General features: G+C 44.0%; 1 protein-coding gene across 4 annotated transcripts in view; it reads right to left on the bottom strand.

The window, feature by feature from the left end:
* Positions 1-16,110, bottom strand: part of cadm1a (cell adhesion molecule 1a) — a 226,440-nt gene that overhangs the window by 7,934 nt on the left and 202,396 nt on the right. Inside the window, exons 9-10 of one of the 4 annotated variants that reach the window (XM_019869641.1) lie at positions 13,548-13,649; positions 6,060-6,092 (exon numbers count right to left, since the gene is read on the bottom strand). The exons of 1 other annotated variant lie outside the window; for it this stretch is intronic. In XM_019869641.1, coding sequence (XP_019725200.1) covers positions 6,060-6,092; positions 13,548-13,649 — 135 coding nt within the window. The remainder of the gene's footprint in view (positions 1-6,059; positions 6,093-13,547; positions 13,650-16,110) is intronic. 2 more of the 4 variants (XM_019869642.1, XM_019869643.1) reach the window with 2 other exon arrangements.

The following is a 16,110-nucleotide window of genomic DNA, read 5'->3' as shown; positions in this document are numbered from 1 at the left end:
GGGTGAGGAGTGGGGGGGGGGGGGCAAATTGAAGTAGAAAGTGAGATGATGAAGAACAATGGTTGAAGATTTCGGCCGAATAGGTGAAGTGTGGAATAAGGACAAACAGCGATTTTTTTTTTTTTTGTGTGTGTTTTGGACATTAAAAAAAGCCAACAACATACATTTTGTTGGACGGCGACACTGAGTAGATGTGACCGTAAATTTGTCGTGTTCCCGCCACCTTTTTGTGATGACAAGCTAAGCAAACATTCAAAGTCATTCCAGGAATAAACCAAACAGTCCATTAGCTCTCGAGGAACCGTGTATCTTTTCCCTAATGGACTCATTTATCATTTATCTAATCAGGGCCAGTCTTCAACCAAAATGTAATATAATTATGGGCTATAAGCGTTCTCGGGATATTGCGCTGTATCTAGGCCACGGCGAGCTCGATAAACACCTTCTAATAATGGCTTTTAGTGGTCTCGGGAGTGACTTATTCCGACGCGTGGAGGACTCGCGGTGGCTCCCGAGGCCAAATGAGTTTGTGGCTCATTGCGGTGATGTGCATCAGTCCCGCTAATGGTAGTCGGGGGCGGGCTGCGCGGGGAGGGGCTTCTCTCGGGTATGATTATCAACCCCCGCAAAAGTGCAACCTACCCTTTCATCCCGCTGTCACTGAGCTGGCTATAAGTCGGCTGCGACGGAAATATCCATTACAGAGGCCCCCTTGTGAGCGCAAAGTTACAGAAACTAAATGTCACGTCGGAGTTTTGTGTCAGGAAGGGCATCCTGGGGGCAAAAAAAAAAAACTGCGCCAAACATATCGCACTGGCGACCGCTCACGGGGAAAATCTCATTGCCTGAGTGCAGTAGCAACTTTCCACCAACAGGGGGTGTTAATACACCGTGAGTAAGGTACACATCGCCCAATGGAATTTAATGTGGACCGGAAATTTCTGTCGGATGTTCTAGATTCGGAGCAAATATTTTGTGCTACTTTTGCTGGCAAGGCACTATGTAGAAGTTGACTGAGGAGCTTCAATTAGATGAACCAAGTGCTTTGCCACCATCTTGTGACATCCTGGTGCCAAGTAAAAATGTTGGACATTTTTATATGGGAGTAAACTGAGTTGCGGATGACAAATTGAACTTGTAGATCGAGGTGCAGCTGTGTATTAAAAAGACGAGTGAGTAAGGAAGTGATTCAGAGGTGGCTAAAAAAACAAAAAAACAAAGTAGGACATCCTCAATGAAGTTCTCCGCTTCCACGCTCTGTAGAGTGACGAAACAAAGAGGCTGTGTTTTTTTGTGGCGTCCAGCGAAATGACATTAGGGGCTTTGCGTTAACATGCGTGCCCGGCAGACACTTGCTGTGCCAGAGTGCAGGAAGTGTGCCAACCCCACTAAATGAAAGCCCCAAAAAAAGAGTGGCTGCATTTGAATGTGTGCGACAAACAGCCCGTGGCAAGAGTCTGTGCTCGATCTCTCAGATGAGCTTTTTCATTAACTTTTCATGTCTTTTTTTTTTCCCCCCGCCCTGCCCATTTGAATGAATTAACAACCGAAAGAACAGTTTCATCAACTTCCACTTCAAATTTGTTCAAACTGCCCCAACCCGACTGACAAACAACTTTTCATTTTATATCTCTCCACAAACCCAAACAGCCTTTTAAAACACAAGCCCTCCCGGCGACACGCCCCCTTTTTAAGACCCACAACGCTGGCTTTGTCAAGCATCACAACGAATGAAAACATCTGGCCGCCGAGCACGAGCCGTTCAAAGCGTTTCACGTCGCCGCCTGGCAACCGCGGGCGCGGATCCGATGATAAATGAGCTCCTTTTGATTTGCGCGCCGGACAGCGGCTCCAAGTAATTTCCGAGGTAATGCGGCCTACTGGAGCATTACGCGCCACCTGAGAGGACGGACGGAGGCGCGTCATGCCTCCGAAATTAGGCTTTCGGGAAGTCGCCGTAAACAAGCGAGAATCAAGAGGGGAGCTCTATCGTTAGTATCCTCGTGCGCGATTGCGTACGCAAGGTAACGTTTTGTTTCGTGATGCGTCACGAGACAAATGTAGTACATTGAGACATATTGTGTATACTCGGAGAGTGGCTGCGGCTTATTTGTTTACTCAACTGAAAAGTGGAGCAGCCATCTTTTATTTATAGCTTAATAGGGAGTGGTTTAAGCTAATAGCGTGTAGAAAAGGAATTGGGGGTGGGGGGGGCTGAGCATCAGGAAGACACCATTGAACGGCATCGGCGAGATGATTGTTTTGCAACTCGTCAGGAATATCCCCCCCGCCCCCCTCTCCCCTCCCCCACCAAAGCACCTTCGATGTCGCGCAAACAGTTGGCGAGAGCGCCCGCAGGTGTCTCATTTGCAGCAGGTAGCAGAAGCGGGGCGACAGATGGGCAGCATCGACAGCGGATGGCAAATTCGTAAGCGTCTGCTCGCTGAAAAGATAAAAAGTGACGATTGGCACCAAAATGATTCGTATGCAGTGCTTAAAAAAAAAAAAAAAAATGACTGTCAGCTCCTGATGTGATTTTTAAAATTTATTTTCCCTTTCCGGTGGCGCCTTTCAGTATGAGTTTTTTTTATTCTGTGACCATCCTCAAAACCCACACAAAAAAGTTATTAAATTATTGGAACATAATAGAGTAAAATGTATTTTTTTAAATTCATACAAACAAACCAAAACTATTAATTACCTTCACATTAGGCTTTTGTCATTTGCTGTTAAGTCTTTTTTGTTGTCACTTTGACTTTTTTTTTTTTTTTTTTAAATGGACAGCACCTAACAGTCAGGGAAATTAATAATAACCGTCAAATTTAAGGGTTAAAAACAAAAAATGAAATTCATCGAAAAAAACCCCAAATCATCTTCACATGAGGCTTTCCTCACCCATCGCTCACGTTCTGATGTTTGAATATTCCTCAGAAGTGAACTTCTTGAGAGGGTGAACTTATTTTTCCACTTGCATGCCAATGACGGCCGTTTAAGTCAAGAGATGGAAACGCAAGCGCTTTGTCACCCGTCATCCTCATGCCGCTGCAAAACTCATTCATGCGCCTTCCATCTCTTCTGATGGGAGGGCCCCCGAAGGCGAGAGCGGCTTTCGCACGGGGAAAAAAGCACCCTCCACTCATCTTAAAGAGGGAACGCGAGAGGAGGGGAAGCTGAGAATTGGGGGATCAACCCCCCCCCCCCAAAAAAAAAAAAAAACTTGCCCAAGTGATAAAGTAGCATCACTTGATCTTTTCTTTAAAAGGCTGCAAACTTATCTTGTGTCGCCGGAGTTTCGCTGGAATTCCACTGCGAAAATTCTTTATATGAATGAAACTCATGACGTTGTTATGTTTTACTTATTTTTTTGAAATTAAAAATGATAAGCGGTTCAGATAATGGGTGGAATAAGTTCAATAATTAAATCGAACGCAAATAATTAAACAGTTTCTGCGTCACAATTTAATGCTGCAATTCAATATTAGGATAAAGAATATTTACCTGTGAGCAATATTGTTATATTATCTGTCTACATACCTTGCTTCACCATTTGTGTTCAAACATGCGCTTCTTAAAACATGGCGATCGATGCTAGCCATTAGCACGTCAATGGTGTTTCGGACTGTTTGTCAGCGTGAAGCTAAACAGACTTTCCTCGGGCTCACGTGAGAATGTTATAAATGGTGCAATTCTCTTTGTTTGATGTTTACTTTTACGGCGTGACGCCACTGGATGTCGTTTCTACCCGGAAACATAAACTGGGTGGGTGGGGAGTGCACATCCCTTTAAGTGACAGAGACTCACCACGCTTCACTTATTCATCCGCAGGTGAAAGTACAGATGAATGCACCCCGCAGCAGTTAAGAGACAGTGTACAGTAGAGGCGAGAGGAAACTATTAGGAAAGCGTGTTTGCTCATCACCCATGTTGCCTCGCTGTTGTTGGTCATGGCGTCCGAATGTTCCAAACGTCTTCCTGCGAGTCCCACTGAGCTGGGCGGCCAATACGGCACGGTCTCTCCTGAGTCTGGCATTTTCAGATCTCGCGGCGCTCTTCAATTATCCCGACTACTTTCTCCCACTTGCTGACAGCCACGTTCACACACCCGCATGCATCGTAAACAACACTGAGACAGGAAATTAATCGGCTTGGAGCTTGCTGTCAACTAGCCTACGAGCTGACATGTTCTGCTAACGTGCCCTTTTGTTTAAGAGTGAGCAGATCAAAGCCAAAGAAGTCGAGAGCCTTGAATGTGAGGACACACGGCGAGAGACGACCATAAAAACAAACACTAATACTAACGTTGGCATGTAAGTGTCAACGTTGACCTTTGAAACGACCAAAATAAACACAGACGCTAGCATTAGCATGTCTAGTTCTGCAGCAGTATGATATGCCGCATTCTCCTCTTTTCTGCAGTACTCAGTTTTTTTCGGCCCGCAGTGTCCTATGAATAAAAACATTCTACTCCACAGTCTCCACTTTGCGTTATTTTTTTTTGAGGATACGCCAATCGTGACGACCAAAACAAAGACACACGCTAACGTTAGCGTAGCTGGTTCGGCCGCAGTACAGTATTATACTCCACGATCTCAACTTTGCTGTACCATTTTAATATTTGAGAAAAGACAGCTGGAAATGACCAAAACAAACGCCAACGCTAACGTCAGAAAAAAAAAATACTGTTGCATTCAGTGTGGCTTGGGCCTTGCTGCTGGCAGAGCTATTTTAAGGTGGACCGCTCGAACCTTCTGTCCCTTTAAAGCCCTTTCATGAAATGGACAAGGCGGCCGTTCCGTGTCAGCCCCCTTCGTTCCTCAAACCACAACATGCTGGGCATCGCCATGGCAACAAGATTCCCCTAGTCTCATGCGGTCAGCGCCGCTCCGATGCAGTGTCAGTCATGGGTGCAAATGAGTGACATGCGCAGCCTCCGCTCAACGCGCCGACGTGATTCATTGGCTTAATGGAAGCCGAGCCTTGAGCTCAATATAACATACAGAGTGAAAAGGAGACCAGAGCCGGGATTCAATCTGTTGGTAAAACCGCTTCGGCATTAAATGTGCACATTCAATATGAATCGGGTACACGCTAGATGCATTATTCCAGGTTTCGTTGCGGACCAGAGTAAATAAGTCAATGCAAATTACTAAGCAACCCGTTTTTCACAATCCTCCAAGTAATTTGCCGCCATCTCATGGTAGGCAAATATAACCAAAGACACAACCCTTTGAGGCGGGGCGGAAATTACCTGCGCATTTTCGCCATCCCCGAACCGCCGGTTCACAGCACAGTTGGTCGATTTTCAACAAGGATCAGTCTATTAACTCATTCAATCCCAGCCATTTTCACTGGCGCAACCCCCTCAATCCCAGCGTTTTACTGGATTTTGACTGATCTTGCAAGGCCCACAGAATATTTGGTCCTAATGCTATATAAACATGGAGCCTACCAAAAATCGGCATGACAAAATGGCTAAGTGTCATGAAAATGGCGATTCCTGGGCAAAAAAACGGAGAAAAAGAGCTTTTTGTAAAAACATGCATTTCAAGCACGTGAGGCACCACTGCCACCTATTGGTCTTGTTTTTTTACATGATTTACAATGCAAACGACATATTCTCATTCACAGGTTGCATCAGACCCTCCTCCTCTCTGACGCAAAAAAAAAAACAAAACTTCGATGTACAAGTACGTCCTTGGTAGGCGGGGCCTAATTTTAAAAAGACGTACAAGTACGTGTTGTGGAATGAAAGAGTTAAGAGTCTGAAGTTGGTGATTCGCTAGCAGTTCATATTAGGGGTAGAGGCTCAAGGGGAAGGACCGCCTCCTCAAAACATGGGAGCCATAAATACTTTGCAGTGGGTTACTTTGACCAAAGCATATCACAGACAACAAAAAATTAGCGTCACAGAAATAAACTGGGGGGGGGGGGGCTCAAGGAGGAGGTTTAGGGGTCCCATCATTTGACACACTAATAAACATGCTGCAGATGCAGGAGAAAACACCCCCCCCCTAAAAAAAAATAAAAATAAAAAAGAAGAAGAAATTAGAGATACCAACCATGAGCTGCAGGTTCAGTGCTGGGCGCAGTGTCTGAGCGAGCACACAAGGAGACGACATGGTGGAGCAAGAGGAGGAGGAGGAGGAGGAGAAGTAAGGAGGTGCAGAACAGGAGAGACGGCATGCAAATAAAGGAGAAGGAGGGAAGGGACGGGGAGAAAACAAATAACAAACATAAGCAAGCGTTTGGAACACTAGAACATACGACAAAAAGACAACAGGCCAAAGGGAAAGCAACGACAACCAAAAGGCTGTGCAGCGAGAAACACACACACACACACACACACACATACACTCGTCGCTGTGTGTTAGATTTTTTTTCTTTTGTATATGGACCTGCCTAATCGATAAACTGACTAATTGATGCCCGTATTTGAATACCCCCTCCCCAAAAATCTCCACAATCCAATGGCCAAATGTAAACGAAAGCATCTGCTACCAGGAAACAGAATGGCAGTAGGAGTGGACCATGTGGGACTCAACAATATGCTCGCGCGCTCTCAAGTATGTCAAAGCGTTCGAGTGGTTTCCACGCACCGCACGAGACCTTTGCCGACATGACACATGCCGATAAAGTGCGGGCCAATCGTAATTATGTATGCACGAAGGCGTTAGGTGGCACCCCGCGCTCGCCAGATTGCCAAGCAGCCGCCGGGGCGTCCCCGCTGGCAGGCGAGATTACTTCTTTACGTCTGATGGCTTTTCCAAAAGACCTTCCTCCTCCTCCTCCTCCCCTTGGCTTTGGCCTTGTGATTTGCCTTCCATCTCCTCGAGTGTTTTACGCATCCCGCGGAGTTCTGCTGATGGAGAAGAGAATGTCTGGCATTATCTCCAGGGTTTTGTTTCCATACCGTTTACAAGTTTGGAGGCTCGGCGGGTGTTAAGTCGTTGACTACGTCGTGGCGGTTTGACTGTGAACTCCCACGAAGGAAAACGTTTCGACCCGCTTTGTCGCTCGGAAGAAATATTGATGTTCGAAAATCAGGTTGCGAGTGGTCTGAAAAGAATGTGCCACCACAAATTGACATACAGGGACCAAATTGTCCCCTTTTGTCTGGGACCCCCCCGGCTAGATAAACAAATAAATAAATAAATACACGTGGAGATAGACAATGTCTATTTTGGGCAAATTCCAAAGCAAGCCCTGAAATTCACCTGTCATGGCCGCTTCCAACCAAAATGGCTTCCTGTTTAATTTTGGTCTGACCAATGTCATGGGGGCTTTATTTTTTCAAAATTTTCAGCAGTACTATTGAGTGATTTTTGCCGAGGGGGGTGGTGGTTGCGTTCAGGAATCATGACATACCAAGTTTTTTAGCAGCACGATGGCGATGCTCAAGTTTGTGAGTTTTGTCGAATTTGTTCAAGCCGTCCGGAAAAGCCATTTAACATCCCGGAGCTGATTGGGATGTTCCGTTTTTGGTGGGGTCATTTTCACAAATTTTGGGGTACCTTGAAGTCTCCAAGAAAGCGACTCGGTTACTTTGGGATCTTTCTCGTGTCCTGTCACGATAGACTCATCCACCCAAATTCATTAATCTATTATTAATTGGTAAAAAAAAAAAAAAAAAAAATTTCCATAAATAAATAATACTAAAACATTGAATGAATTATTATTATTATTATTTTTACTTCCAGGAGTGTACTGCTGTTTTTACGTTTCAATGGTGTTGCCAAAATTGTAAAGTTTTTAAGCAAAAGGCGATTTAGTCTGGCGAATACCAGGAACGAAAACGATTCCAAAAACTGTAACTATATTTCTTTTTCGGGGACAGCTTTCAGATACAATCACAAGCGACTTAATTGTCGTGTTGAAGTATGGATATATCATATGAATGTCAAGTGGGCTTTGCTGTTGGTATTTTCTCGATATTGATCAGCTGGAAGCTCCGGGCTTGGCTTTAACCTTTCAGCTCACCGTGGAAAACATCAATACCTGAAGAAGACGTTAGCATTCCACACCAACGTTTTCCATTGCGCCGCTATAGCGCAAAGCCACGCTGGCCGCTTGCAATTTATCCTCATCAAATCAGTTGGAGTTGACTGACTCCAATCTGAAAATGGATTCGGGATGGGGGGGTTGGAAGTGAGAGAGGAGGGCGTAATCCTTCACAGGAAGTTCGCCTTTGATACGGGAAAAGCGTGCGAAGCGCCCCGCCCCCCTTTTGTCGCCAGATGGTGTTTATGCAATTGGAGACCCTGACAAAGGCAATAGATATTTATTTGTACCTTCCTGACTGCGGCGAATTGCTTCATCAGCCTCGTTTAGGCTCTTCCATCAATTAAGACGCGACGCCGGCTCACCTCCAGATTGTCTGATTTGCATCGGACGCACATTCATAATCTATTTCCTTCATCCGGCAATTAAAGCGCATTGTTTGCCGCGGCGGGCTGCTAAATAAGGCGATGATTTATCATATTGTGTCGACGGCGCGGGCTGGCGGGGAGAGGGCGGGGAGGTCACGAGAGATCGCACGAGGGATGAATCCCGATGAAGACAACTCCGCCGGGGGTGGTTGCGCGGTGCCAAAAATATGTACCGTGTCTGCGGACAAATTGCAGTTTCAATGGAATTCTGCAAGGTAGGAAGGGCAAGAAATGACGTTTTTGCCACAATTTGCTTGCATTCAATGGGCATTGTGCTGCTCCTTCTCGTATGCATGCCGTGGCCACCGGGGGGAGGTACAATCATACAGCCAGAAACATATACGGCGCATGGAGACGTCTTAGCTGCGAAATGAGCCACGGTAATTTGTGGCCGCTCTTCACAGAAGACAAAGAATATATGCCGGGGAGAATTGTGGTATTGCCTGTCGTCATGTGTTGCTCCACAGTGTGTGTTCAAGTGTGTTACTTACAGGGTTATGACATTCCAACACCGATGCTATTTGTTAGCTGCTCTATGGCGTTTTCCATGATTGGTTCGCATTAAGCTAGCAAAAGGCAAAGTTACGTGGTTGTTTTAAAAACACGTGTTATTTTCTGTTTTATGTTTAGGTTGACAGCAAACTTATTTTAAGAATTCTACCCAGAAATCGGCCAGACTGCTGCTTGTCGTGAAGTTGAGTTGAGTTTCCCGCCACTAGACAGTACTCGTAGAAAGAAAACATGCGGACTGGCATCACTCCTTGAATCATGCGCAACATTCGAAGAGTCGACTAGAAGGCTAATTACAGCCCCCGTCCCGCTCAGGAGAAAATTTCTTTGACGCAAATGAACGTAAAGGCAAAAACGGACAGCAAGTGGACATCGGAGTGTGAGGCCACGTGTCCGGTCCGGGGAGCGGGCGTAAATGGAAATGCCTGTCATGACCTAATGGCTGGAGGCACGGCCACGGCGATAAAAGATGTGTGAAGGCAATAATTTTGACATTTCCCAATGTTTTTACCTCCACCCCCAGCCACCTGCACACGGAGACGCACTTAGGGGCCAAGTGTTGGGGTTGTATAGATTTTTAAAGTGCTCCATTTTGTCTGTCTAATGGGAAAGTGATGGAAAAAAAAAACCCTCAATAGCACTCTGATAGATTCATTTGGCAGTCTGTGATCTGTGAAGCCCCCGCTGTGGCTAAATGAAATCAACTGGCAGAGTGTATTATGGCCGTATGAGCCCGCTGCTGCCTTCAATCCATACACACAGTCAGAATAATAGAATGCCCCTGGTAGCGGCGCGTAAGGACAGGACATCTGGCAGAAAGTGTAAATGGTTTTGGCTTCCCGCGGAAAACATCGGACGGGAGGCTCGCTTTCCTTTGGGCCGGCGCAGATTGCTAATTTGCCTTTTTTAGCTTGGGACACAAAATCACATGGCTGCTGTGTCTTGAGGATTTACAGTGGCGCCTTGAGATACCAGCTGTAATCTGGTCGATTGTTTTTTTTTTTGGCTTTTTTTTTGCTTTGACTTGCAGCCCCAAATTTCTGATACGATGCAGTTGCAGTGTACTCAACTCATTTCACAAGCGGCGAGCAATCCTTCAAAAAGGCTTCAAAGTTTCATGCCAGTCCTCGTTAAAGTTTGTCAAATTAAAGATAAAACATGCACGCATAGCCGAGCCTTTCGTCCGCTAGCTTAACGCTAATGTTACCGCACGATGGGAAAGGCAACTGCCCCTCGAATACAAACGATGCAGAAACACAGACTGAGAAATCCAACAATGAACATTTTCTTTATCCTCTGCGAGGAGCTGAGGTGTCTATCGTGTGCAAGCGTCTGGTGGCCAAAGGGGAAAAAGCAGCAGAGTGGCTTTTCAATTGATGCAAAGTGTGATTTGCATTTCGTCACTTGTCTGAAAGTTTTCAAGAGAGGTCAGGATGAGTTGGGGTTGGATGAGCACTGCTTGACCACCGCGGCTATAATGGCATACGTTACACACTCAATTAGATACGGTGATTACTTGCGCCTACAAAAAAAAAAAAAAAGCTTTCTGGAGAAAGTGCCGCCCCATGCTGAGATATCGTTGATGGTGATGAGACTGGTCAGTAATACAGTACGTCCCCGAGAGGAACTCAAATTGGATGTGACGAGAAAGCATGAGAGGGAAGAAAAAAAAAAAAATCAATCAATACAAGCAGATTACGATCATTGGGTCGAAAGAGTCAATAGAAAACCCGTCTCAGCCAATGCATGTACTCGAGGATGGGTTTGGTTACCATGACGACCACTGCACTGGAGGCGAGCGGGGACGACTCACCCACAGTGCGGATAAAAACGCACCCATAAAGACGAAAGCAAAACCGCCGGATTGGGTTTTCAATCGCGGGAGCAGCGCTTCATCATCACAGCCGTGGAATTGCACTCAACGAGGAGTGAAGCGGACCTGTCGTCTTACGTCGTCGACTTTACCGGATATTGAACTAAAATCCATGCCGTCGCTTGAAAGTGGCTCTGGAACTTCCCCTCGTGTGGTTCGAGGGCATGGGCAGGGAAATGATGATTTAGATTTTTCATTACAGCTCGTTTTGATCTCATTTAGAATTTTTTTTTTTATTTTTTATTATTACTTCAGTGAGTTTTAATTTGTTTTTAGAACAAGTTTGTTAGTTTTTATTCGTTTCTACTTTTTCAAAGATGTTTCATAATTTTTATTTAGTTATCGGATTAGTTTTCGTTTTTTTTAATCTATGTAATTGTTGAGTGTGTATTTTGTAAGTTTTTGTGAACTACAATAACCTTTTTATTAGTTTCTACTCATTGAAAAATGTGTATTTTTTTTGTTGATTTTTTTTATTAGTTGTAGAATTAGTTTCAGTTTTTTTTTTAATATATGTAATTGTCGAGTCTGTATTTTGTGAGTTTGTGAACTATAATAATCTTTTTGTGAGTGGGGAGACATTATGCAAATGAGCCCGACTGTCACATCTCAATCTGGGAAAATTCTCCACTTGATGAGCGGTGACCAAAAATTCAAAAAGACAACAGTCCTTTCTATTTGCTATTTATTTTTTTTCAAAGTCATTATGAACTCGAAGTAAAATGTAATTTTACCTTTGACATTGACTAAAATGAGAAAAGTAAAGCCCCCACCTGCCCTCCGACAGCCGAGCAAATAACCGCCCCCAAAATTGTTGTTTTTTTCAAATATGGCTTTCTATTTTGTGGCTCTGCTATTCCCAAGGGACTTATTAGGCACACGAGCGCAATCATTTGCGAATCTCACAGTCAATCAGGCCGTCGGTAGCGACGAGGGAGTCCGTGCGACTGCCTCGACGCCCGGCGCCCAGGTGCAATCAATGCCCCTGGCGCAGAGAGGCATTGCTTTTAATCCAATCGAACAGCATAATCAAGCACAATGGCCGTGATTCGCGCCGGCCTCGTGAGATTTGTTCCAATCGAGCGAGCTGTCAGTGAGGCTTTTGATTGCGCACACAGCTCGGGCTGATGAAGAAAGCGACGAGATGTTTTTTTTTGCACTCATAACAGCCTGGAGTTTGATTTCTAATGGAATTGTTCAGATTTGAAATCTTTTTGTGTTTTTTTTTCTCTTCCGGTAGGAAATAACAGCAATTGAAAAAGTCTGCTGCAGCACTCAAGATTTTAAGTTTGTGATTTAAGGCACATGGTTTTTTCTGATCTGGATTGTATTCATACAAGTGTTTAAAAAAAAATAAAAAAATCAAAGCTTCATTGTCATGCTAGAGTAAAATATCTTAAATCAGTTTTGACAATGTTAGTGAATGGAAATGCCACTAATCCGTTCCAAAAAAACAAAGAAACAAAACAAAAAAAAAAACAACCAGTATTGCACTCTTCCCAAATCATACGTCGACCATAGAATGCAAAGAAATGACGTGTTTTTTTTCTTCTTTTTGCCACATTTTTTTAAAGCCACTGCAGCAATATTAGGTGTACCTCGCAGAGGATAAAGAATGTATGCGTGGAAATTTATTTATCTATTTATTTTTTTGCTTGAATGCTTTTCATGTTTTATTTGACTTTGTTACGAAGGTATTTACTGGTTGTTCTTTCAAGTTTTATTTCAAGTCGAGTTTTGCTGAATCCTAAATGTTTGAAATTAGTGAGTAATCATCATGATCAGCACAATGGCCGTGATTCGCGCCGGCCTCGTGAGATTTGTTCCAATCGAGCGAGCTGTCAGTGAGGCTTTTGATTGCGCACACAGCTCGGGCTGATGAAGAAAGCGACGAGATGTTTTTTTTTGCACTCATAACAGCCTGGAGTTTGATTTCTAATGGAATTGTTCAGATTTGAAATCTTTTTGTGTTTTTTTTTCTCTTCCGGTAGGAAATAACAGCAATTGAAAAAGTCTGCTGCAGCACTCAAGATTTTAAGTTTGTGATTTAAGGCACATGGTTTTTTCTGATCTGGATTGTATTCATACAAGTGTTTAAAAAAAAATAAAAAAATCAAAGCTTCATTGTCATGCTAGAGTAAAATATCTTAAATCAGTTTTGACAATGTTAGTGAATGGAAATGCCACTAATCCGTTCCAAAAAAACAAAGAAACAAAACAAAAAAAAAAACAACCAGTATTGCACTCTTCCCAAATCATACGTCGACCATAGAATGCAAAGAAATGACGTGTTTTTTTTCTTCTTTTTGCCACATTTTTTTAAAGCCACTGCAGCAATATTAGGTGTACCTCGCAGAGGATAAAGAATGTATGCGTGGAAATTTATTTATCTATTTATTTTTTTGCTTGAATGCTTTTCATGTTTTATTTGACTTTGTTACGAAGGTATTTACTGGTTGTTCTTTCAAGTTTTATTTCAAGTCGAGTTTTGCTGAATCCTAAATGTTTGAAATTAGTGAGTAATCATCATGATCATGAGGCAATCAAAATGATTGATGATTGGGATTCACTTTTTATGCGTGGGCTATTCAACTGCTTATACTTGAACAACTAAATGCGACGTCGCCCGTTCGAAAAGGTTTTACGATGCCGGCATAGTAGCAGCAACATCCCCCTCCGAGCAAACGGCGTGCGCGCGGTATCATCCGCAAGCGAGCAGCATGAGGGCGATACTGTACCTTGACTGGCTTCGGGGTGGAGGGAGGAGGAGGAGGAGGTGGTGATGAAGGTGGAGGTGGTGGCAGTGGTGGGTGTGGGGGTGGTGGTGGTGGTGGGAGCATCTGAATGAGAAGACAAATACATGACAAACTCACAGGGGGGCGGATACAAAATGAGGGCAGCAAAACAAAAAAAATATGGAATGCCATGTTTCGGCCGGCGCGTGCGAGGCCGCCTCGCAGTGTGGTGTTTTTTTTTTTTTTTTTTTTCCCACCCGTGCAGCACGACGACGCTTGTTAGGAGGGATCAAAGGTTTTAATGAGCAACGTGCGCTGTTGCGCTGAGAGGCAAATGCATCCGCGTGCGTTTGAGGTGATCGGCAGGTGAAAAAGAAGGAGAAGAGTCAAAGTTGGGGGTGAAGAGGAGAGGGCGAGGAGATCGTTTGATGACGTGAGCAAATGTGACAAATATCACAAGGCAGTCGCCCGAACAACAACAACAAAAAAACCACAAGCAGCTTTTTTTTTCAATGATTTTTCTCTTTGTTGTTAAGTACAAAAGGGCAAAGTCATGTTTTTATTTCTTAATTTTTTTTAAATTCGTATGCTAAAAAAAAAAAGGACCACAGAACAATTTGGTCCTTTATTCAGCTAGTGGACTATGTTGATAGCAAATATTAGCATTGGCCTCCTAAAAAAAATATAAAATAAATAAAATAATGCGGATCACAGTGGATTTAAGAAAGGAAATAAGCAGTATTAGTCAAAAGTATGAAAATAGGCGTGTTATGGATCTTGCACAGCAGTATCAAATTGGCTAAGTCAACCATTTCCACTGCACTTTTTGTTTCAAGACAGGGTGTCCATCTTTTTACATTCAAAGCTTAAAAGCTTGGAAACGGATTAAACTCATTTCCATGATTTCCTATGGGAAAAACTGCTTTCGGAGGTCGAACAAATTGTACTTCACAAGAACGAATTCTGTTCGAGGAGCACTTTGTGAGGAAAACAACCTGGAATTTGAATTCACGCCACCGATGTCCGTCACTCAAGTTGCTTTTTGTCAACAAATAACTTTGGTGACAGCATTCAAGCAGCTTTTGTGAACTCACGATTTTGTTTTGTGCATTTTTGTGGCCGGCTTCAGGCTTTCGGTCAGCTTTTTGTGACTTGTGTCCGCCATTAAGTCGCTTTTTGTGAACAAATGACTGCTATGCTGTGTTAGGATTTTTAAGATGCTTATTTTCCAGGTTAGCCAAATATAACTTTTTTTTTTTTTTTTTTTTTTGCTCCAGCAGCAGCAGCAGCAGCAGCAACCCTCCACGGTTTCCAACCTGATTATTTCGACTGCCAGTTTGAGGCAAATTGAAAATAATTACCTCCCAAAGTTGCATGAAGGAGGTAATAAAGTTAATAAAGGTTACAGCGCCGTGGGTAAATGTCTCCGACGAGTGGTAGCGAGCTTGTTTTTCATATGAAAGTGGCTTGTTTGCCTCGGGCTGGATACGGATGACGCAGACCGCGCAAATCTGCACACTTGTTAGTCTTTAACAACGAGCACTCCGGCCACAAGCCAAGCGAGTCATTCAAACAGACGGCGCCCAAGTGCGCCCGGAGCCAAGGTACGAGCGCAGATGAAGACCTTCAGTGGAGTCGTTCGGAACCCCCCCGCCGGGGTACCACATGATTTTAATTCATCGTCAGGCCGCATCTTTTCAAGACAACCTTGACGAAGCAACAAGGCATCGGGGGGGGGGGGGGGGAGAATTGGTCCGCCGGGCCGCGTGCCGGCAGACAACGCGTCAAGCGGACTCCGGCTCGGGGGCGGCGCCGTCTAATTTGTTTCATCCCGCCGCCAGCAGATGTTTGAGATCAACGGTAGCCCCTTTCGCGCAGACTTCACGGGAAGCTGGCGGAGAAAAAGACGGCCGGGCGCTATTGGACAGAACGGGTACAAATTGGGAGTCAAATTGCTTTTGACACGAAGGCGGGAAATGACACGGCAACAATCCATCGAAAAGGGCCCGTTCGAACCAGGGCGATGTTAGTTTTGAATTTGTCATTTTCGTGAGATCGGATTCAAGGACGGCTTGATTTTAAAGTGGAATGATTTGGGTTGGTCGAGAGGGATGTCGATTGGAGTGGATGTGTTACGGCTCAGTGTGGGAGAGCATCTTGCGATGAGTTTCTTGTTGTCACTTTGCCAACATACAAATGAACATGTCAGCAGTGTAAATTAAATCGAAGATGGATCTCCAAAGATAAGCTTGTATGAGTTTTTATTTTTGGGCAAAATGCTTCTTTTTTTTTTTTTTTTATTAGCTCGAGGATTAGTTTGAGTTTTTTTCCATTAATTTTTTTTTTTTTTTTTTTTTTAATAGCGAGAACTTCTGTCGAGTGAAAAAAAAAAAAAAAGAGCCAAACGAGTATTCAGCCTTCCCTCTTCTGTGCCGTATTGTCAGAAAGACATAAATACGTTTATAAAATGAATCCCGAAAGCTCACATCGGAAATTAAAGACAAAATCGAAGGACATTTTCACTAGTTAGTTTGATAAATATGAAATATCGATCCGGTTGTCATTT

The sequence above is a fragment of the Hippocampus comes genome, unplaced genomic scaffold (assembly GCF_001891065.2).
Source record: "Hippocampus comes isolate QL1 unplaced genomic scaffold, H_comes_QL1_v1.1 scaffold109, whole genome shotgun sequence".
Classification (NCBI taxonomy): domain Eukaryota; kingdom Metazoa; phylum Chordata; class Actinopteri; order Syngnathiformes; family Syngnathidae; genus Hippocampus; species Hippocampus comes.
Note: the sequence above shows the minus strand (reverse complement) of the source record. Positions and strands in the feature narration are given on the sequence as shown.